Raw genomic sequence first — 22,391 nt, forward strand, 5'->3', positions numbered from 1 at the left:
GTCCTTACAGGCTGGGGACATTCTGAATGTCTGCTATTACAGGCACCTCCTCTCATCCCAAGAGGTCAGAAACCCAGCCACGGGACCAGGGTCACTGGACCAGCTCACAGGCAGCGTACCTGGTCATCTCCAGCAGCACCGCCAGCTACATAGTAATTTTTAGCTGTAGTTTTGCAACTGCAATTAGTAATCCAAAGTCAAAAGTCTTACAGTAAATCCAATAAGAGAAACAAAGTAACTATCAGAAAAGGGAGGAATTCAAGTGAGGAAAAGGGTTAACAGGACCAGCTCAGGCTGAGCCTGTTGATACAGAAAAGCTTGGCTCACATATTCTCTGAGTGAAAATGACTGAGTGAGGAGGTCAGCCAGTGTAAGGCATCAGGACGTAACGAACTATTTTAGACCAAACCGCTTCCTGGAAGGGATTGCCTCTCATTTTTATTACATCCAAAGTGGATGGAGGCCTGGCAAAAAAAAGAAGAAGAAGGAATAAAGACTTAAGGTTTTATGGAGAAAATTCTGAGTCTGAAAGAAACTTAGTCAAATTTGTGTGCTGAAATGAGTGCTTCTGAGGAATGAAACACTAAGATAAGCGAGTGGAGAAACTGGTCATCACGGAGGAGGTTAGAATAAGAAGAGGGTGCTTGAAAGGAATAAAAAGAAGAAGATGAAATAATATTTGGAGAGGAAAAAGGCCATCCTCAGGGTGGGTTGAGGTAAGGCCTGAGCAGTGAGTCGTGGCTGTGATTAGCTGATTCCAGGTATCCATAGCACTGTGCTGGCCTGAACTGTGATCAATGCCTTTTTTTTTTTTTTACTTGCAAAAATCAAAGTATCATGTAGCTTTTCCAACTCGCCTGAGGTTCCAGTTAATGAAAGAAAAGGATGAATCAGATGTTAGATAGAGCTTTGAAGAAAAAGCCTGATCATTCAATGACAAGATCAGTTTAACAATCCCCATGATGTTTGTCTGACAGAGGGATGACTATTTTTGGACTTGACGTAGCAGAGATATATCACGAGCCTATTTACAGCTATTTGTGGTGTACGTCCGCTGAGAGAATCAGAGAGCTCAGGGCTTTGATGTAGCCTGGTTCTCAAGTGTGTTCTTGTAGTAACAGTTTGTTTCAGGAATAATCATGAGGGGTTTTTGAGACATTTATTAGAACAGTAGCAGTAGTAGCTAAAGCTTCAGTGGTGGCTCCTACATGTCAGAGACCATTTGGAGTCCTCTCCACAGGGTAACTCCTGTAACCCATTCAGGAGTAACCTCTTGTGTAACCTCCCATTAGGAGCCATTATGATCCCATTTTTCAGATGAGGAATCTGAGGCACAGGAAGGCTTGTCCGAGGTTACACAGCCGGAAAGAGCACAGCCTGGGTTCCTCGGTACCCACTCCCACACTTGGCACTTGTTCACAGTTTTCCTTATAATCTATAAAAGAAATTTGACACCACACAGAAAGGTGCAGGGCCTGTTATACAACTTCACCTGCCCTGTGACCATGAGGGGCACCCTTCAGTTCTTTAAAAACATTTTGACATGTATATTTTGTATCTATGGATCATACACATTGTTATTTTTCATGTTGCAAACGTATGTATAAGTAGCAATATACTCTATTTGCTTTGTATGACTTGCTAGTTTTTTTCCTCTCAGGGTTAGGATTGAGATCTGTCCAGATAAATATGTCTCACCCAGGTCCATGGACACTGGCCACACCTGGCTCCTGGGCATTTGAAACGTGGCTATTCCAGCTGAGAAGTGCTATGCATGTAAAGTACGGAGTAGATTTCAAAGAGTGCTTAGTCTCTCAGTTGTGTCCAACTCTTTGTGACTCCATGGACTGTAGTCCACCAGGCTCCTCTGTCCATGGGATTTTTCAGGCAAGAATACTGGAGTGGGTTGCTATTGCCTTCTCCAGGGGATCTTTCCAACCCAGGGATAAAATCTGTGTCTCCTGCATTGGCAGGTGGATTCTTTACCCGCTGAGCCATCAAGGAAGCCCAGATTTCAAATACCTCTTTGATAATTTTTTAGTACTGATCACATGTGGAAATGATAATATTTTGGATACATGAGTTAAGTAAAATACATCACCAAAATCAATTTCACCTGTTTATTTTGATTCTTTGTGTGTGGCTACCAGAAAACTGAAAACGACACAAGTGGCTTGCCTTCTGTCTCTGTTGAGGGCGCTTATGCAGCTCACACCTCTTAAATGCCCTAAGTCTGGGAGAAAGTCTCAATAGTCAGAAGTGACCATTACTGCTCCCAGGGACTTTTCTAGGTGATGTGTGTGGAATAACCCATTCAGTCTTCCTGGGAGGTTATGCAGAGTCTGAAGCTACGAGCCTCAGATGGGCCGAGCAGGGCCTGGCCTGGCCACCAGCAGCCTACAGGGGCCTGAGAAGCAGGGAGAGCTGCCCAAGGACTCAGCGAGCTTTACTCTGGGCATCAATGCCACATGGTTGTTTCTGGGGATTTCTGCCTTTCTTTTTTTTTTTTTTTTACTTTCAACAGAGAAGTTCTGAGCAGACACACACTTGTGTTAATTTCAGCTTTAACGAAGCCAGCACAGGCAGTGTTTGCTTGACATCTGCCTGAAATGTTATGAGGTCAGCTCCACTCTTCGCTACTAATTATATTAACTATTTTTAGGGCAAACTGTCAAGGCACCTACTCCATTCCTGCTTCCTACAGTTTTCAATTCATTTTCTTTACCCATATCTATTTATATCTGAAGTGTTTTTATTTTAAAGAGATACCCTCATCATTCTACCAATGATAAAGTTGGGGCTGTTAATGAAGTTATAAACACGCCAGGGGGGAAAGATGACGTGCGATTTCTACAGGGAGATTATTGATGAACGTGGGATTCTTTTCCGATTTTGAATAAAAACCTCACATTAACATTTTGAACCACAAAGTCACAGGGCTGGTAGGGACCTGAGGTCTCCTCTGTGTTGATTAAGACCAGAGTCTTGCTGTCTGACAGCTGTGTGACCTGGGTCAGATTCTTCACCATCTATAAAACAGAGACGCTAACATCTACCTTCCAGAGTTTTTTGTGGATTACATGAGATGATTGTGCTCTGTCCCTGTACCTACTTTCAATTCACAGTAGTTGTGGTAATTACTATTATTATTATTACACCACCCTTATGTCCCCAGGCAATTCCAAGGGTGTACAGTCTCTTCAAGCCCGTCTGGTCCTGTCCCAGGAGGACCTTCTTCCTCCTTCTCCACCAGAACCCTGAACTTTCCCCCAGGGGGAGAGGCCCTCAGTCAGCAGCCCCCCACCTCCCCGTGCTCACCCGTGGGGTGCAGTTTTTATAAGAAAGCTGTGCTGAGGCTATTACCAAAGTGCCCTCTGGCACACCGTCCACCCTCCCCACTTCCTTCCACAGTCTCCTCCCCTGGGACTTGCCTCCACAGACTCCTCCAAGATGCCTCTGAAATACCAACACTGATGCTTCCTTGGCATCGGCCACCTTGCTCTTCAGTGTTGCTGCTCATCTTGCCACTGACTGTGGACTCCTCACCTCTCTAAAGCCTGGGGGGGGGGGGTGGGTGGGACTTCCCAGCCAAGCTAGGATGCCAGTCCCCATCACACAGCCCTCACACTGTGGCTCGGGAGGGCTTGTTTTGAGGAATATACCCATAAACCCACCAGGAATCCCCTACTTTGACCTAAGATCCCAGGGCTCATGCAAAGGACACCTTCAGAGGTCAGCCATGTGTCTGAAGTTGGAAAGTGGTTTGGGCTCTGCCATGACCCTGAACTAAATATTTTAGTGGTGAGCACACAGAGACCGGGGGCTTCAGGAGCTGGCCCACAGGTACGGAGAGTACCTGACATTTTCTGCCTCGGATACAGTATTTATTTCTGGCACTAATCACCTTCGGCCATCTCTGCTCGGAGGAAGTTAAGACAGCCTCCCCACCCTTCCCCCACAGTTAGCACAGCGTGTGTCACCCAGAAGATGCATATTAACTGTTCGGTTTATTTCTGGGTCCACAGGGTAGGCGCAAGGCCTCGTCCTTGGAGGCTTCTGCGCGGGTGGGAGCCGTGGGTCCTTCCCCTCGGATCCTCCACGTCCGCGGGCCCAGGGCCTGACACACGCAGGTGCGGGAGGTGCTGTCCACTCTTCCTGAGGCCTCATTTATCTTCCCGTACTGGTTGCTTTTGGACTCTCTTTGTAACGTGAATAGAAATAAGATGTTATTCCTGAAGTATACCTTCTATTTCTGACTATTGAAAAATTTAGCTGTGTCTGTGTGCCACCAAATCCAAGCCACCCAGGACCAGCCGCCTGTCGCCTAGTAACGACGGCCAGGCCCGGCCCCGCCTCCGCGGCGCACGGTGGTGACGCCATAATCCGCAACACTTCCGGCGCGCTGAGCCGCCTGCCCCGCTGATCCGCTGCTGCTGTCCCGGGCACCATGGCTTCTGTGGGGGTTGCTGCCGGCCGGCAGGCTGAGGACACGCTGCCGCCGCCCGCCGAGCCTCAGCTGCCGGAGATGAAGCCGCTGCCGCCGCCACAACCGCCGCCGTCTGTCTCTGCGCAGCAGCCGCAGCCCGCGCCGAAGCCTCCATCCCCTGCCGGCGTGAAGGCGGAGGAGAACTGCTCCTTCCTTCCCTTGGTTCACAGCATCATCAAATGGTAAGGGCCCGGGGGGATCAGCCCGCACGCCCCCCGCTGCCCGTCACGTGTCCGATCTCCGGGGCGCCCCGCGGTACCAAGGGGGAGACACACCCGTAGGGGAGCGGCCACGCCGAGACCACAGAGAGCAGTCCCAAGTGTTCAGCAGTCGATCCTGGGAGTTGCCAGGCCCCGTGCTGGCAGGCAGAGTTCTTAAAATGAAGCCAGTGTAGACAGCAAATGCACAGACGCTGCGGGCAGACCACTCGGGTGCAGCTTGGTGAGCCTGTTTTCCCACAGATCCGACAGATACGGGTCGTCTTCCATGTGTGGCACACTCCCAAGTGCTGTGGCGTGTACACGTGGAGGGGCCGACTTTTCATTCCCAACTTGCTCACCAGTTAGAAGGGGAAACTCATGAGCGGAATAACCCATAATGCAAAGAGATTATAGGGGTGATGATGGGAACTTTACAGGAGTAGGGCGTTGTCAGCACTCTGGTGCCCCATCATGGCGACACAGGGGTGATTGTCTTCTTTTGGCCAGTCTTCAGATCACCTGAGTTTTCAAACTGATCCTTAGAAGGAACACACACACACACACACACACACACTCACACACACACAGAGCCAAAATTTCCCCATCCCCACATTTGCCCAAATTACTTTTTACTGTTATTTATGTCCACATGATAGCAAAGTTTAAACCCCTGGGCTTAATTTTTTTATTCAGCCGTTAAAAAATCAAAGCAAAGTGGATTACAACAAAGTTGCTTTTACAGTAACATTCAAGTGAACATCAGCATGCTCTTGGATGTTTTGCTGAAATGGAATCAATACTCAAAACACAGAAGTATTGCTGATGGCCCAGCTGATTTAGAGTTGAACAGGATTAGATTCACTTGCCCTGGGATGACCTGATGCTTCCACTGCTTTTCAGACGACTGTGAAGACTTTGTTCTCACAGTAGTTACAGTAGACCTTGACTTCATCTGGCTTCACTTGGTGTGAACATAGTGTTTATCGGGCAAGGCAGACTGTTCTGTTCCCAGGAACCTGTAATCAGGTAGCACTTCTAGGCAGAGTGACCAAGCAAACAAACACAGAAGCAGACCTGGAGTCCCAGGTGTTATTCAGTATCAACCCAAATGTGCTTACTCAGGTTTTAGAAAAAATACAGAAAAATGAAAACACACAGTGTACACATTCTTAGAGTCTATTTTTGACCCTGATAGAGCAGTTGGGTTGGGCTGGCCTTAAAGATAGAGCTGTATCGTCCATGAGATACAGCATGGGCTTTGAAGTCAGATCTTCTTGAGTTCAGATCTGCATGTTGATACTTGCTTGTGTTGGAATCTTAGTTAAGTGCATAGCCTTTCTAGGCCTTGATTTTCTTATCTCTAATATATGAGTAATAATTGTTGTTGTTCGTTGTTCAGTCGTATCTGACTCTTTGTAACCCCATGGACTGCAGCACACCAGACTTCCCCGTCCTTCACTATCTCCCAGAGTCTACTCAATCTCATGTCCATTGAATAGGTGTTGCCATCCAAAAATGAACCGCAAATGATAGCTCTATAAGGTACCGGCTGAATGACCTCGGTCAGACAGCTTAAAGGCTTGTACTTTCCCAAGATTTGTTTTTAGGAAAGAGTCAGCCACAGAGTGTCTGGACTGGGGAACACTAGGCACATTGTGGGAGCTGGGGGATGGGAGCTGTACTGAGAATAGGAGCTTGAGAGCAAGTCCATAGACTGGTCATTGAAACCCAGCCCCGCCCTTCACCCATACCTTCCCTTTCCTGTCCCCAACTTTTCAACTGGCAGCCAAAGAAAATAGACTCTCTTGGGTGTCCGACCCCAGAGACACTGAACCTGGGAGTTGAGGAGTCATCTGAAGTTTTTGAGCTAGTGCTTGGGTTTTGTGACGGTAGATGGGACAGAGGGCTTTAGGAGGAGGAGGGGACTGGGGTTCACAGGAAGCTGAGGAGTAGGAGGAGGAGCGGGGATGAACCGAGGGTGGTGGCAGCCAGAGCCGCAGAACTGACTGAGGGGATGGTGGGTGCCCAGTACACACAGGTGCAGGTGTGGGATGGTCATCCCCATTCAGACCACAGGTGATCAGTTACAAACATCCACATACCCGTAACAGCCAGGTCATCTAGCCATCCAAGGTTCATTTCAGGTGAGAAAAGCAAGAATCAGAACCATATGTGTAGTGTGGTTACATTTTTGTCAAAACAAATTGAAAAGTGATTCAGTTACACATATGTGGACATTCTTTTTAAAAATATTCTTTTCCATTATGGTTTATCATAGGCTATTAAGTATAGTTCTCTGTGCTATATGGTAGGACCTTATTGTCTAGAAATTTTTTATTTTTTTTGTTTGTTTTTACCTTGTCCTTTCAGACTTATGTGTTGTGAATCAGTTTTCTTAAAACTATAATTTAATTTCAAAATTGCCTTGGGACTTAAATTCATAACAATGTGTTAGCACATATGTCATCCAAGTGGAATGATTTCAGAAGTCCAGATGGTGTCTGTCAAGAGTTGTAGATCACAGCTGAGACATGAAGGAAACAGAATATAAAACGCTTCCTTGAGGCTGGGGTGAGGTGCACCAGAGTTGGTGTGTGTGAATTGAGGGCCTCAGAAGACAACAGGAAATGTCTTTATTCGTTCCCCAGAATAAACTATTGACTCTCCAGGTCTTGCTTCCGAGTTCGAGTTATTGATAAATAGTGAGCAGGCCCCAGTGCAACTCATCTGTCAGGAATGAGCTCTAACTAGCGGATCACCAGGAAAGATGGCTATTCTGTCTGCGTAAGCAGAGAAATGATTAATAATAAACATGAATTAGCACCATCTGGGTTGAAATTGCCCAATAGAGATGAACGTTTATTGAAAGAAATAAATGATCCTTGACAGCTTTCCCCTCTTGTGCCTCAGTGGGTGACTTTTAAAACAGCCTGTGCATCGGCTTTTAGATTTTAGTCTCAACCGCCTGTTTTCAAAGGCTCATCCCGCCATTTCCTAACTTTTAAAAAATGTACAGGAGCAACTGATGGGCTGTTTCTTTGTTCTTAGGTGAAGGGTTTTGTTCTTGCTTGCTTTTAATTTTGCTGTGACAGAGAACATGGGTCTCCGGGCAGCCGACAATAGCTACAAGTGAAGATATGATCCCACCTTTAAAGTGAGCGGGACTAGAAGGCCAAGTTTACCCGAGTTGGTGGGAGAGGTGGGAGAGAGCGAGTAACTGCTGAAAGTTTTCCAGTAGCTGTGACTAATGTAAAATTTATCAATAGCTCTGTGGAAATCAGACTGCGTGTTAACAGGTTCAGGCATCAGAACATCAGCTAAAATTAGCTCTTGCTCATTGATCCTCTCTTGAATGGCCTGCAGTGTCTCACGTTAGAAGGAATGTGGTACTTCATTAGGTTTTACTTGCCGCTTGTTGCCTGATGTTGGTGATGGTTTTTCATTCATTCAGCAGATATGTAGGAACTTATCTGTGTTCACTCTTTCAGCAAATGTTACTTTGGTGCCCGCAGGCTGGGCTGGGGAGGCAGCCCTGGAAGAAGGCTCTGCTTCCCGTGTGCACCTGCTGCGGGGAAGGGGGTGGGGGTGCCTGCCCATCCCCCAGTGCACAGCTCAATGGGGGACACAGGCGACAGGCATTCTAATGCAGGGTTGGGGGGAATGAGGAGGGAGCTCTCAGGTTGCTCGTGCTTACGCCTGCCCTCTGCCCCCGCAGCATGGACAAGGACAGTCCTGACGTACACCAGGACCTGAACACCCTGAAGACCAAGTTCCAGGAGATGCGCAAGGTGGTCAGCACCATGCCTGGCATCCACCTGAGCCCCGAGCAGCAGCAGCAGCAGCTGCAGCACCTCCGAGAGCAGGTCCGGACCAAGAACGAACTGCTGCAGAAGTACAAGAGCCTGTGCATGTTTGAGATCCCCAAGGAGTGACGAGCCGACCCCAGGAGGAGTGCTGGGGCACCGGCTTCCTGTCTCCCAGCCCTGTGGAACGGCTCTGGTACTGCCTACTTAGCTGAACTTTACCCCTGACTGCAGAGCCAGTGCCCGAGCTGGTTCCCTGGGCATCCTCATGTACTGTCCCCCATCCAGATGCACAGTAACTGCCTGCTGAAGGAGGAAGGCTTCCTGAGGCTGGGAGGTAGGGCCTCCTCTTGCCTCTGGGGAGGGACACAGCAGGAAGGGAGGAGGCTTCCCTCTGTCCCTCCCTGCCCACCCCAGATGGTGGGTGTACCAGGAACCCGGTGTCCAATGAGCAGCAGTGTGTGTGGACAGTTAGGCCTGCACACGCATGGAGAAAGGCCTTGAGAGAAATGCATGGTTTCAGACACTGTGGGGTGGCCTTTTGCCCTGGAATAATTGTTTGTTTGAGGCATGGGTGTTACTGTTCATTGTGTATCAACCAGGAGCCCACCAGGTACCCCCATCCCAGGTTCTCTGCCACCCATGTCCTTGTTACTTGTAGCTCTTGCTCCTTTGTCCCCTGTCACCTTCAATCAGCTCGTTTAGCCATTTACTGCCCAAGAATGGCCAGACCACCTCAGACCATGTGGTCTCATCAGCTGTGGTCTGATGAGATGAACAGACGCCCTCTTCAGCTTTCCCAAGTCCTTTCCCTGGTTCACCGATGACTTCTGCTCTGGCCTTCTCACTGCGTGTACTCGGGGGTCACATGGAAAAGGACAGCTCTGGACCATGATTCTGATGGCCCCTTGGGGTGGGGGAAGCTGGCCCTGGCAATCATGCGGCCCAGGCCTGGTACATAGATGTTTATAAATACCCTTGTTTCTCCAGGCAAACATTGCATTTGTGTGACCAGCCTGAGTTGAAAGCCTCTGAAACATGTGGGGACAAGTGGCGAGTATCACTCAGATCTAGAGTGGGCTCATCCCTGTGCCAGCCGTGTCAGGGCTGACGGGCGCCTGCCAGTTGGCAGGAATGTAGACTAAGGGCGTTCCAAGCAGGGGTTCTGTCTGAATCTGCTGGCAGCCACCTGTCAGGTGTCCAGGGGAGGGGTGAGGTTTCAGCGGCCTCATCCAGAGGAGCAGGCTCTGAATTTAAGCGGGTGTCACCTGAGGCCAGCTCTGCCGCATAGCTGTTATAAGCTGCTAAGTCACTTCAGTCGTGTCCGACTCTGTGCGACCCCATAAATGGCAGCCCACCAGGCTCCCCTGTCCCTGGGATTCTCCAGGCAAGAACACTGGAGTGGGTTGCCATTTCCTTCTCCAATGCGTGAAAGTGAAAAGTGAAAGTGAAGTCTCTCAGTCGTGTCCGACCCTTAGCGACCCCATGGACCCCCTACCAGGCTCTCCATCCATGGGATTTTCCAGGCAAGAGTACTGGAGTGGGTTGCCATTGCCTTCTCCGTGGCTGAATCAGTTATTTTTTTGAAGTTTCAAGAGTACAGTACTGTTTGGGCCAATTTTAAGGCTCCAACCAAATAACCATGGAATGTGAAGCTCAGAAATACCAGGCAGCCGGGCCTTGCTGCAAAACTGCAGTGGACATGGGCTCCTCGTGGGTCTCCTCTGTGTTCCAGTGTTGTGACCTGTGACACTTTTCAAGAGTGTGATTGAAAGAACTTGTGCTCTGCTGTCAGGATGTCTTGGGTCTGTACTGAGACATTCACATTAGGACATCCCCGTGATAGTTGAGAGGAAAACCTCCCCTTTACTCGGAGGAGACTGAGCAACTGGGAGCATCTCCACTCCGTGCCCGGTCCCCAGCCCCAGGACATGGCCACACCAGATACACCAGCATGGGCATGGGGTGACCCTTCTGGGAGTTGCATCCGACCCCAGGGTACAGGTGGCCCGGAGGGTCGTCCTGCCTGTGGTCAGCCGCTGGGCCGTCCATCCCTCCTTGTGGTCGGGTCCTGACAGAGAACAGCCCACCAAAGCAGAGTTGGGACACCTGGACTCCTCACTTGGATTCCTGGGCTGTGGGTGCCATGCGGAGACATTGCCCATGGCCCTCAGAGCAGCCCCCAGCAGAAGCGTCTGCTCTCTGTGTTTCATAGGCTTTCCAGGTGTCCCTTGCCCCGGGCTTGTACAGTCTCATGTGGTGGAGGGAGCTGGGTCCCCAGGTGGGAGCAGGTGCCCTCAGCTGCAGACAGGGTGCTGGACCCCCCTGAGGAGGGAGGAGGGGCTAGAGGGGCCAGGGCCACAATCGTGACTAGGTCCAGGTGGCTCGGTGGCAGAGCTTGCAGCCGACTCAGGACAAGGGTCCTGCACAAAGGAGGGCTTGAGTGACCCCTCGAACCGTTGATGGTTCCAGGTTTGGTGATATTTCGTTGCCCTGGGCCTGTGCTGAGCATAGGACGTGCTGGTCAGTCCTGGAGGCCCTTGGTGGAGGGGGGAGCAGCCGAGTAGGTGGTGTATGACTGAACCCTGAAGTCCTTTATTTGTGTCCTGGCTTTCTCAGGAATGGCTCCCAAACAGAAGGGCTTCCAGCTGTTGGGAGCTTTTCTGGGGCCTTCTCTCCCGGGAGCTGTTTTCAAGCCAGGGTTAATTTCCAGCTCTGGGGAAAGCCAGTCCAGTTCCACAGAAGTAGAGACCTGCCCTCCCTCCTCCCCCATTTCTAAAGCCAGAGGAAGCATGGTTTTCCATTTTAAATTACTTTATTTTATAGTAAAAAAACCAGTAACAATAACTTTTAAAGACTCACACACAGCACAAACATCTAGGTAAGATCTTGTTCATGTCCAGGGTGACACCAGAACTCTATTATAAAGTGCAAGTTTTATGTTTTGCTTTGTGCAATTGCACACACATGTAAACAAGTCACTCCCTATGATCTGACCCCACCCTCGGTTTCAGGCCAGCTGTCATGGCAACCCCCAATCACACAGATAATGCCCCCGCCCCTCCTTCCGGCAGGACAAGCTCAACCTCCACCCCCGCCCCAATTTTTAGGGCTTTGCGAGAAACGGAGTGGTGGGCACCAATGGGCGTCGGAAGTGGAGGGAGTCGGGCCTTGGCCAGTTCTCATTCCTTCCCGAGCAGATGACGGTCCCTTCTCTATTCGCCGAGTCTCCCCGGTGCACGGGCTGGGGCGCCGGGAAGGCAGACGCCCGCGGTTCCAGGCACAAGGCCCCGACACTCGAACTACAGGGCCTCCTGAGGCTCTGCGGCCGCGCGGGGTGGGGGCTCCTAGCTGATGACGCAGCGCTCCTTGTCCTTGGCCTGGCCGCCGCCGCTGGCCTTCTCGCGAATGTACATGAGGTCGCTGTGCACGCTCGGCCTGCGCGCCCAGGGCGCCAGGATGCCCAAGGCGTCGTCTCGGTCGCCGCCTGCTCGCCGCAGCCTCTTGCCCTGCAGCGCCTTCTGGTGCAGCGCCTCGCAGTGCTGCGCCGACACGCGGCGGTGCAGGTCCGGGCTCATCTCGCGCGGCAGGTTGGCCATGGCGAAGAGCGCGTGGAACATCTGGTCCAGGCTGCTGTTCCTCTTGGCCGAGATCTCGAAGTAGGCGCAGCGCCGGGGGTCGGCGCCCACCAGCTGCTGAATCTCGCGCGGCTCGACCTGGCGGTGGAAGTCGCGGTCCTCCTTGTTGCCACAAATGACCAGGGGCACGTCCACGTCCTCCTTGGTCTTGTTCTTGAGGCACGACTTGGTGTCGAGAATCTGCCGCTTGAGCCTCCGGACCTCCTCGAAGGAGTCCCGGTTGTCCAGGCTGAACACCAGGATGAACACGTCTCCTGCGGGGGACAGAGCGGAAGAGGAGAGGGTGAGGGCGGCTACCAGGGAACAGCTGAGACAGGCTGACTTCGAGGGCTCCGGCCGCCACGAGGGGCGCGCTGACCTCTCCTGCGCCCATCGTGGCGCGCGGACCGCGCCTCCAGCCCGCGCGCCCCGGGACGAGGGGTCCCCGGCACCGCGGCGGCGCGCTCCCTCCCCACGCCCGCTGCCGTTCGCCCCGGCTCACCGGTGAGGATGGAGAGGCGCCGCATGGCGGGGAACGGGTGGTTGCCGGACGTGTCGAGGATGTCCAGCTGGTAGATCTCGCCACGGATGCAGTAGAACTTGCGGTGGAAGTCCTCGATGGTGGGCGTGTAGGCGTCCTCGAAGCGGCCCGTCAGGAAGCGCGACACGATGGCCGTCTTGCCCACCTTGGACGAGCCGAGGACCACCATGCGGTAGCAGTTCTTGGCCGGGATCCTCAGCTCTGAGTCGCTTGGGCACATCTTCTTGATCATCGCGGACAGTTTCATTGAGCAGAGGGACCGCGGGGGCCGGGCGCGGGGCCGTGAGACGAGCAGATGGTGGTTGGGGGCGCAGGGCAGAGCTCGGCTTGGCCGGCTCGGGCTTGGGCTCAGCGGGGCTCTGGATCCAGGACAAAAGCTCCGGCTCTGCGCGTCCAGCGCCGCCCTTATATGCAGCCCACGTGGCCGCCCCGCCCCGCCCCGCCTTGCGCGTCACGGTGCGCAAGCCCGCGGTCCCCACTGCGCCCTTCGTCCACCTCCAATGGCCGCTGCCCTCTCCCGCCGGCGGGACTTGGGAAGAGCAGCCCAGGGTCTGCCTCTAGCTGCGGGCGCGCGGACCCTGCGCTTCTGCGCTGCTTCAGCGGCCGCAAGGGCGTCGGGGACGCAGTCCTGGCTGTGCTTCCGACCCCATGCAAGGACCCCGCACCACCTCCCCACCCCCGACCCCTTCCCCACCGCAAGACTCACACGCGCACACTTTCTTTGGGACGCATTTTCTCCGGAGAAGAACAACACTGGGCAGCCTGACGGCAGGTGTGTGCCAGGTGCCAAGCACCGCGCCCAGGTCCCTGCGCATCTTCCCTCCAGCTCTGAGAACTGGGCCGGCCCACCCCACTGGCGTCCCGGGCGGCGGTGTCAGTGGGAGGTGGGCGCGAGGCGCTCCCGCCGCCAGAGGGCAGCCGAGGCCCCGCCGGCGGAGCCGGGATCCCGGAGCTCGGCGCTCGGGGCTGGAATCCGCGAAGCCGGAGCTTCCGGACCCCGCGCACCACCGCAGGCATCAGCTCCTTTCTTCCAACCAGAGAGGCGCTGGTTCCTAGCAGGAGTTTCAGCCAGAGGCTGCCCCTGCCGTCTTCCTGCTGGAGCCTGGAAGGACCAGAGGCTTGCCTTTCGGTAGTCAGGTCGATGTCCCCTCCCTCCCTCCCCCATAGCATCTTGCACCTTGGGAGTCCCATGGGCCAGAATTCCCATTTTCTAGTTGGGCGAGCTGGTCTGGAAGCCAGGATGAGCCTGAATGCTGCGTGGGCATCACAGCAGTCGTGACCTTCTCCGGACTTGGTATTCCTCTCCTGGAAGATGGAGCTTTGGCTCTGATTGGTTGGGAATTGCAAACAGTGTAGGGCCATGGTAATAACAACAATAGTAAATGACCCACGAGGCTGCAGAACAAACCAGGGGGCAGCAGGCTGATCAGTAACCAGGAGTGGGCTGCTGCTGAAAGGCCTGGGAAGAGGCTGCCAGAGCTGGCCAGCTCCAGCCTGGAACTGGTGGAAAGGCCATTGCTCCCCATGGCGACAGGCGAGACTGGGCTGTGCTCAGCTTCTGATTTGGGAGAGAGCCAGGGCTATCACCTGGTGCCACCCACCCATCCACACAGACCAAGCTCTGGGCAGTACTAGGGTGCCAGTCCTCACACAGGTTTGCACAGAGCCTCTGGACTCTCATGGGCTTCTCAGGCAGCCCTGTGTGACTGGGATTCCAGGAGAATCTCCTGCCCTTTGCAGGGGAGCCAGGAAAATGTTGGTTCCCATTTATCCCATGCCAGGCACAGTCCTTGGGCTTCCCTAAATAGCTCAGGTGGTAAAGAATCCGCCTGCAATGCAGGAGACCCCAGTTTGATTCCTGGGTCGGGAAGATCTGCTGGAGAAGGGTTAGGCTACCCAGTCCAGTATTCTGGCTGGGAGAATTCCATGGACTGTATAGTCATGGGTTCACAAAGAGTTGGACATGACTGAGGGAGTTTCATTTTCAGGCACAGTCCTTAAGTCCTTCCTCGTGGCAGCCTTGAGGGGTGGAAACTATTACTATCTCCATTTTACAGATGGAGAAACTGAGGCAGGGGAATGACTTGCTCAGAGCCCACAGCTGCAGGGTCCAGCTCTCCCTAGTGAGGCCAGTGGGCCAGGACCCAGCCCAGAGTCAGAGCCTTCCTCTCCCCCACCCCAGGTCAGATGTCAGGACTGGGATGACCTCACTCCCCTGGCCCCTTCCAGCTGGTGACGGTGGCAGGTACTGAGCCCGGCCTGGGTTCTCAACCTCAATCCCAGGCACCTGGGCATGACCCTGCCCACAGATGCCAGATTCTAGGACTTGTCCCTCAGGTCAGCTAAGTTCATTAGGCTCTGAGCCCACCTGCCGTTCTTTCCCCAGAGTGTGCCCCCTCCCTCCAGCCATTGCGTTAATTCTAGGTTGCCCAAGTTTATGATGATACCGATGGTCTTGCTTTCTAGGCCTGGGCACCTGCCTGATGATTTCTTTGCAATGCAGCAAATTTCTGGCTCAGAGTGGAATGGGAAACTTTTAAACCATTTGGTAAAATATCGGGGGTGGGCTGGAAGCAGACAGCTGGCCCCCAAAGCAGGAAGTGTCTACCATGGCCTGGTCTGCTAGTAAAGAGTGGTTTAGGAGGCTCCTGAAAGTTGTGTTGAGGTGTGCTGACTGCTGGCCTGCCGCCAGACTGCCCCCAGCAGCTCTTTGCACAGAGGGTCCTGTGTCACCCCAGCCCACAGCCACAGCCTGATGAAGAGGACACAGCTAACCAGAGCTGCTTTTCCCTCTGACCTTGCCTCTGCAGCCGAGGTCACAGCTGTCCAGCAGTTTCCTCCTCAGGTGTAGGCTGTTCCCATCACAGCAGACCCTCCTTGCCCCAGGCCTGACTCCCACAGCTGTGTGACCCAGGAGTCACGCAGTCCTGCTCTGACAGAGAGACAGCTCAGGCCACGGGGGCCAGGATGTCAGAGGTGCCCATAGAGAGTGAGCTTCCTGTCCTTGCAGGTATGCAAGCAGAGGCACTGGTAAGACCTGCCTCCATGCCTCCTTCAGCTCCTCGAATCCTGAGACCTCTGAATCCCAGAGACCAGAGGGCAGCCTTGAGGAGCTCCATGGCAGGGCCACCTGGCACTGCCCGCAGTGCCCAGGGGCCCAGGGTGAGCACGGCTACAGGGGCCACTTCACAGGTGAGGATGCTGAGGCTAGGGGCCCAGGTGCACAGGTGGAGCCCCCTGTCTCCCATCCCAAAGGGAGTAAAATAGGTTCTGTGCCCTTGGAGGGCCAGGGGCTGTGCAGGTGAGGCTGGGCCTGGACAAGGGCCCTGCCCTGTGCCCACAGCTCTGCGGTCAGGCCTGACCACAGGCCCGGTGGCCCCATGGCTGCTCCTTGTGGCCACGTGAGATCCATGGGTCATTAAGAGAAATGTCAGAGTAACCAGAGATGCCGGGGGAGGGGCTCAGTGCTTCCCTCCCAGGAAGCTGAGGCTGGGCTGTCCCCCGGAAGGGCAGAAGTGGGGCGAGGTGGGGGGCACAGGAGGCCCAAAGGCCTGGACAGTCCCCCCCACTGTCCAGCGTGGATGACGGCACCCCTCCCAGCTCAGGGACCCTCTCCCAGACCGCCCCTCCCTGACCTGGACAGATGGAGACCAAAGGGGGATGGGTCAGGCACCTTTTATTAGTCAGGACAAGGTGGGCGGCAGGGCAAGGGGTTCTGGGGCCACAAGGTGCCTGTCCAGAGCCCTCAAGCCATATTTCCAAGGTACTGGACCGTCCTCACCAAGCACCGCTCTCCCCCTCGAGGGGCCTGTGCTCAGGGCAGGCCTGAGGTGGGAACTCTCATGGAGTGGCCACGGCCGTCAGCTCCTCTTGCAGGCCTGGGAGGCTTTCTGCTGATAGATTTTGGCAGTGAAGGGCCTGCAGGGGTGAGAGAGGCTCGGTCAGCTGGTGTTGAGGTTGACACTGCCACCCATGCTCCCCACCCAGGGTGGACAGGGTGAGGGGTCCGTGTGTGACCAGAAAGAGCCAGCACTGCCAGCCCGGCTCCCAGGCCTGTCCTGTACCCGCTTAGTTGCCCATCTGCCGCTCTGACAGTGACCTGGCCATGGCCAGCCGCCAGGGTCATGGGGAGGCCCTGGAGGGAGAGGAAGGCCCGGTGCGGGTCCCATGGGCACACGGCGTCCCCAGCCCGCGACAGCGCCTACTCACTCCTCATACAGGATGGCGACCATGTAGATGAGTGCCACCACCGCGGTCAGCAGCAGGCCAGTGGGGCTGGCGTGCCTGCGGGGAAACACTGGGTCAGGGGCAGGCCCAGGGCCAGCCTTCTCTTGGACGAGGGTCCACCTCACCACTGCCCGTCCAGGCCTGGGCCTCAGGCCTCCAGCTGCTGCTGGAAACTCAGGACAGAGTGGGCTGACCGCAGGGAGAAACGAACGACTGGCCTCCCTGAATCACCCGAGCGGTCAGCGTGTTCTTTTCCGCAGAGGAGTTCGTGGGGCCTCTGCCCACCAGAAGCCATGTTCTCAGGCTGTTTTCTAGAAATGGGGCCAGGGCACCCAAAGCTAGGTGGAGTGTCCAGTGAGCCCCTTCATGGGCTCTCTGCTGGTGACCGCTTCTGGGGCTGGGCCCCCACATCCAGACAGTCGAAGAGATGAGGGGAGCTGGCTCGTGGAGCCCAGGAGTTGGAGGGGAGCATGAGGCCCAGGCTGGGGGGCTCAAGGCAGATGGGCACCCCCTGGAGACCCTCTGCCTGCCCACCCCCACTCCCCAGAACCTCACACTGTCTCTCTGGGGGCTTCAGGGACAGTGAAGGCCAAGTGTCCCCTATGACACCCCCACCTTCCATTCTGTGGACTTCATTCAAATCGACCTTGAGGGTGAGCTGGGCCACCTGGTCCTCGGCACTGCCACGTGGACATGCCAAGGGCACAGATGCTTTGGGGCTGAAACGAGATCTGCCCTCCTGAGGCCCTGCTCACGGCCCTGGTGCCGCTTCCTGTAGTGGGCAGAGCCTCGCCCCAGCCCCCGACCCGCTGGGGGACCTCAGGGCCAGGGTTCCGTGGCCACAGTATCCCTAAGGCGGCCGGTCCCTGCCTGGGGAGCTGGCCCCTTGTCAGCTGGGCACAGACCCTGGATGGGAGCCAAGCGCCCTTCTCTGTTCTGTGTGAACTTTCCCACCTTGAAAGCACTGTCACTGAACAACAATGTACAGGTTATCGTCCCACACTACAGATGAGGAAACTGAGGCCCACGGGGACCCACATGCCAGAGCCCAGATCCTGGGGCGGGTTGGGGGGTCCCAGGGACCCAGCTGTGCACCTTGCGGAGGGGGCATCTCACTCAGGCTGACGGGCTGGTGCCCTAGGAATCCCAGTGCCTCGGGCCTTCTGGGGCTCCCACACACCTGGTTGCTTGGGCCAATGGGAAGCCCTGTCTGTGGGGCCTCAAATCAGGGACAGATGGGCTGGGAAGGCCTGGGAGCAGCCCTGCTGGGTCAGCGTCTGGTAGCCCCGGGTAATGGAGTATGTCTAATGAGCTCTCAGATGAAGAGCTCCCTCCCCTGCACAGCTGAGGCCCCTCCTCATCACCACACGGCTGGTGCCCTCCTGAGGGGCCTGTGGGAGCCTGGGCCCCTAGGGTTCCTCATATGTTCTTGAGAGCCTTGGCCTAACAGCCCTGTAGAGGGTGCAACGTCTCACTCCTGGAGACAGAGAAGACCCACTCTGTGACTTTGCCCTGGGAGGCCCCGTCTAAGCACAGAGGAAGAATCTGTGTGTGTGTGTGTGTATTGTGGGAGGACAGGGAGGACTTCCTAGAGGAGGGAACACCTCAAGTTGGGTTTGGAAAAATTGACTGGGAGTGGAAGTGAGAGGGAACAATGGGTATGCTGGCAGGGAAGTTTGTAGGAGGACCTGTGTGGGGTTCGCCCTGCCAGTCTCAGGTGGGAGATACTATGGGGAGTGGGTAAGCCTGTGGGGGGAGCCTGCCTCCCTGGATCCCACTGCCCCAGTCCAGGAGAGAGGGGCCAGGCTGAAGGCAGGTGGATGGGGGGCTGCCTGGTCTGAAGTGGGGCACAGGTGGGGAGTCCCAGCAGACCTATAAGTGCCCCTCCAGCTCCTTGTCACTCAAAGCCCAGAACTTGGATCCCACGTACCCTACCTCCCAAAGGTGGGGCTGGTGGGGGAATGTCCACTATCAAGGTTTGTTCCTTTAATAGCCCTGTCATCCTTCTGGACTCTGGGGGCACCTGTGACCTTCCTGGCAAGTTGTTTTCTAGTGTTCAGTAAAAAGCAAGATTCTTTCTACAAAGAAAACCTTTCTATGGAAGAAGTCCTAATCCAGAAAATGGACAGACGGGAGATGCCCTGGGGGGCATGTGTGCCAGGTTCCTGGACTGTGGGTTGCTGGCCGGAGGGGCCCTGGTCTGTGGGGCACGGATCCTGCAGGCTGGCTGCGGGCAGGGGGCCTCCCTGCCTGGTTCCAGCACTGGGTTGGCAGCCTGTGGTCCCCAGACCAAGAACAGCTTTTATATTTGTAACTGTTTAAGAAAATCAAAAGAATATTTTGTGACTTGTGTAAATGACGTGAAATTCAAATTTTGCAACCAGGGCCACTCCGTCACCTGCTGCCCAGGAGCCTCCTGCTCTTTTAAGAGGAAGTCTGCCAACCTCGTTCTAGGATGTTCTCTGCTCCCACCAGTGAGGAACTCCCCAGGAAAGGAGCTCTGACCAGTGCCCTGGGCTCCATGGGGCATGAAAGCTGACTCACATGATGGCCCAGCCCAGGTAGATGGCCGTGCTGCCCCAGTACATGGGGTTGTCCAGGACGCTGAATGGGAACATGGTCACTCTGGCCTCCTTGAGGATCCCGAAGTAGTCGCCTGAAAACAGGGCGGGCAGGAAGGAGGGTCACAGTCTGGCTGCCCCGTCCAGAGGGAGGTGTGCAGGCACTGGCGGGGGGGGGTGGTCCCCAGGGGCTGCACCCCCACCTGCTCTTGCCTCTGTGCCTTTGCACGTGCTGTCCCCTCTGCTTGGGGACTTTCCCCGCTCTCCAGACACCTCTCCTCCTTAGCCATCTCCTCAGCTCATGGCGCCTCCTGTAGACCTTCCCTTCAACTGCCCCCCCCCACTGTCTAAAGCAGGCCTACCCCTACTCACTATCTCTGCTCTACCTCCCCCTCCTCCCTCAGCTGGGCCGCCCTGACCTGGGCCGCCAGCCTGGAGGTCAGCTCTCTCCCTGCAGCCAGCCCAGAGCTTCTCCCAGGGGAGAGTGTGGCGGTCTGAGAGGCAGGGGACACAGACCCGGTGTCCAGCGCGGTCCGGCCTGGCCCAGGCATGGTCCGCAGGGTGCAGTGATGCTCACCAGGGCCCCCTGGTCCCAGTGTCCCTCGCGCTCCAAGCACAGGTGGGCCCGGAGGAGTAGCAGTTGCGTCACCGCTCTCGGGACAGAGGGCTCACAGCTGGGGAGTCTTTCTTCCCGGTGGCACAGAAGTCCGCTTCAGGATGGCTCATGGAGGGGACTCAGCCACTCTGACCTACATCCCTGAGCCTGAGGGCCCCATGTTCCAGGCCGTTTCTCCTGGGGGCCCCGAGGCAGCTGGTATTCCAGGCCCATCCCCCTCCCTCCTCCAGACCCTGGCTGCCCCTTCCCCCACCCCTGCTGTGGGGCTGCTAACCCCTGGTCTCCTGACCTCGGCTGGACAGCACCACCCCTCCCTCCCCTGGCTCCCTCCTCCACCCCAGCCCTGTGAGGCCCACACCATGATCCCCACCTGCTCCTTGGCCCCCAGAGGACCTCCCCTGTGGGACCTTCCTCCTGGGAGGATGCCCCAGTCCCCTGCATGGCCCTCAGGGACTCGAGTAATGTGATCCCTGGCTGGCCTTCCATTCTGGCCCCACTGACCCCCGCATGTCAGTCGCCCTGCTCTCGCCCCCCAGAATCCCAGACTGGGAGTTGCTGTCTGTAGGACGTCCAGCCCTGCCAGCACTGGGCTCTCAGCCCCAAAGCTCCGGAGCCATGGGCAAGCAGAGGGGCCAGCGCCCCCACCTGTCGCCAGCCCCAGACCTGCACCAGCCCAGATCAGACCTCAACACAGCAACAGAAGCCCAGACCATCCTGGAGGCCAAGCAGCTGGCTGGGGCTTGAGAACCCAGCCCCCCATGCTGAGCAGGGCAGGATGAGGCCTGGAGTTGGGGGGAGCAGGGCCCCAGCCCCCCGCACTCAGAGTCTTACCTAGGAAGGTCCCGGTGAAGCCCAGCGCCAGGAAACTGGAAAGGACAAACACGCCACCCACTCCCAGGAGTGCCAGGCCCACGTGGTAGGCCGCGGGGTTGTCCAGGCTCTGCATCCGGGGCTGGCTCAGCATGGCCTGCATGAAGCTGTGGGCAGGGTGGGGAGGTCACCGCTGCGCAGAGGGGCCGCCCACCCTGCTCCCAGGCCCCCAGAGTAGCCTGTCCAGGGGTCTACAGGCGGGTGCCGAGGGTGAGTCAAGTGGCCTGCTGAAGGGCCGCCACAGAAGAAGTGACCGGAATTGGGGGCTGGCGCCTGCTTCCAGAGAAGCCAGAAATCCTGACTTGTCTGTAACACATAGTAGTTTTTAGAAACGGATTATGAATGACAACATTTTAGACTCTGCAGGACAGCAGGGTGTTCAGACTGAGGGTGACTGGCACTGCAGAGGGAAGGAGACTCAGGACTCATGCCTCCACCCAACTCTCCCTCCGTCATGAGGACGCCCACTCACCCTCCGTCCTCCCTTCCTCCCTCTCTCTCTTTCCTTCTTTTGGCCACACCCCACTGCTTGTGGGATCTTAGTTCCCTGACCAGGGATTGAACTTGGCACCCTTGGCAGTGAAAGCAGGAGTCCTAACCGCTGGACCACCCTGCCAAGCTCTTTCCAGCAGAGCAAGTTCCATCTCCATTTGTCTACTCCATTAGCCGGATGTCTCAAACTCTCCTGAGGTTGAGCTAAAGCCCGCCTCCCTACAACTCTCTCCTTGGACGATGGTCAGCTCTTGGAGAACAGAAGCTTCCCCCCCTGAGCACCTCCCTGGCACCGGCCCATGCCAGGCAGAAGGGGTCATAGTCTGTGCTCATCAACCAGGAAAAGCAGCCCCCTGCCCCTCCCCTCAAAGTGAAGGAAGGGGAACAGGGAGGCGGGAGAAGCATTTGTTTGAACAGCAAACAGGACACCACGGGCAGAGGCCTGCATGGTGACCTGTCAAACAGCAGCACATGTGTCAGGGCACACCTGGCCCCTGGTCACACTGCCCACACCCCCTGCTCTCCACCCACCTCCCCTGCTGCTGGGCTCAGGGTCACCCCACAGCTCCAGGCTGAGCTGCTGGGATTGGCTCAGAGCCGCACACCCCGTGTGGTGCCAGGTGGGCACGCCCATGCTCCACCCCTGCACCCTCCCTGGGCTCTAATAAACCTGCAGTTCTGAGAGCTGGCAGTTCAGGCCACAGCTCAGCCCCCCCCACCTCTCTACCTCTCCTGTATGTAGAGCAAGTGGGCTGGACACAGCCCTGTGAGCTGACTGAGACACCACTCCCAGGGAGAGGTCCTAAATGTCACAAAACTATACCTCAAGGTGGCTGAAATGGTCAATTTTAGTAACGTGTCTTTTACCACACACACCCACACCCACACACAGGCACAGAAAACCCACAGGCAGGAACCACATAAAGCGACAGGTGAAGGTGCTGGGGAGCAGGGGGTGGGGGGCAGGATTCCCACAAG

General features: G+C 55.7%; 4 protein-coding genes across 14 annotated transcripts in view; 2 read left to right on the forward strand and 2 right to left on the reverse strand.

The window, feature by feature from the left end:
* Positions 1-2,110, forward strand: part of LOC145543088 (uncharacterized) — a 35,949-nt gene extending 33,839 nt beyond the window's left edge. The window contains exon 6 of one of the 2 annotated variants that reach the window (XM_081583484.1): positions 43-2,110. In XM_081583484.1, the coding sequence (XP_081439610.1) occupies positions 43-153 (111 nt within the window). In that variant the 3' untranslated portion in view covers positions 154-2,110. Of the gene's footprint in view, positions 1-10 lie in introns of both variants that reach the window. The other variant, XM_081583485.1, reaches the window with a different exon arrangement.
* A 2,308-nt stretch (positions 2,111-4,418) lies between these two features.
* Positions 4,419-22,131, forward strand: MED9 (mediator complex subunit 9). Of its 2 annotated transcripts, XR_014080430.1 has the most exons (4): positions 4,419-4,668; positions 8,402-8,685; positions 15,658-15,839; positions 19,259-22,131. XR_014080430.1 is itself a non-coding variant. In XM_081583487.1 (2 exons), the coding sequence occupies exons 1-2, from the start codon at positions 4,448-4,450 to the stop codon at positions 8,616-8,618; spliced, it is 438 nt and encodes a 145-aa protein (XP_081439613.1). In that variant the 5' UTR covers positions 4,419-4,447; the 3' UTR covers positions 8,619-9,484. The 2 variants fall into 2 exon arrangements, 1 of the variants encoding a protein (XP_081439613.1); XM_081583487.1 differs by lacking the exons at positions 15,658-15,839; positions 19,259-22,131 and having other exon boundaries at positions 8,402-9,484.
* RASD1 (ras related dexamethasone induced 1) lies at positions 11,286-13,028 on the reverse strand. Of its 2 annotated transcripts, none has more exons than XM_081583473.1 (2): positions 12,609-13,028; positions 11,286-12,307 (listed from the first exon to the last, which is right to left on the reverse strand). In XM_081583473.1, exons 1-2 carry the CDS (start codon positions 12,892-12,894, stop codon positions 11,571-11,573), a joined length of 1,023 nt encoding a protein of 340 aa, XP_081439599.1. In that variant the 5' UTR covers positions 12,895-13,028; the 3' UTR covers positions 11,286-11,570. The 2 variants fall into 2 exon arrangements, with proteins under 2 accessions (XP_081439599.1, XP_081439600.1); XM_081583474.1 differs by having other exon boundaries at positions 11,286-12,381.
* PEMT (phosphatidylethanolamine N-methyltransferase) overlaps positions 16,307-22,391 on the reverse strand; it is a 35,087-nt gene continuing 29,002 nt past the window's right edge. For all 8 annotated transcript variants that reach the window (XM_081583482.1, XM_081583478.1, XM_081583481.1 and 5 more), the window contains 4 exons: positions 20,883-21,028; positions 19,419-19,530; positions 16,857-16,931; positions 16,307-16,565 (listed from right to left, as the gene is read on the reverse strand). In XM_081583482.1, coding sequence (XP_081439608.1) covers positions 16,508-16,565; positions 16,857-16,931; positions 19,419-19,530; positions 20,883-21,028 — 391 coding nt within the window. In that variant the 3' untranslated portion in view covers positions 16,307-16,507. The remainder of the gene's footprint in view (positions 16,566-16,856; positions 16,932-19,418; positions 19,531-20,882; positions 21,029-22,391) is intronic.

The sequence above is a fragment of the Giraffa tippelskirchi genome, chromosome 3 (assembly GCF_054371585.1).
Source record: "Giraffa tippelskirchi isolate mGirTip1 chromosome 3, T2T-mGirTip1v1.2.pri, whole genome shotgun sequence".
Taxonomy (NCBI): domain Eukaryota; kingdom Metazoa; phylum Chordata; class Mammalia; order Artiodactyla; family Giraffidae; genus Giraffa; species Giraffa tippelskirchi.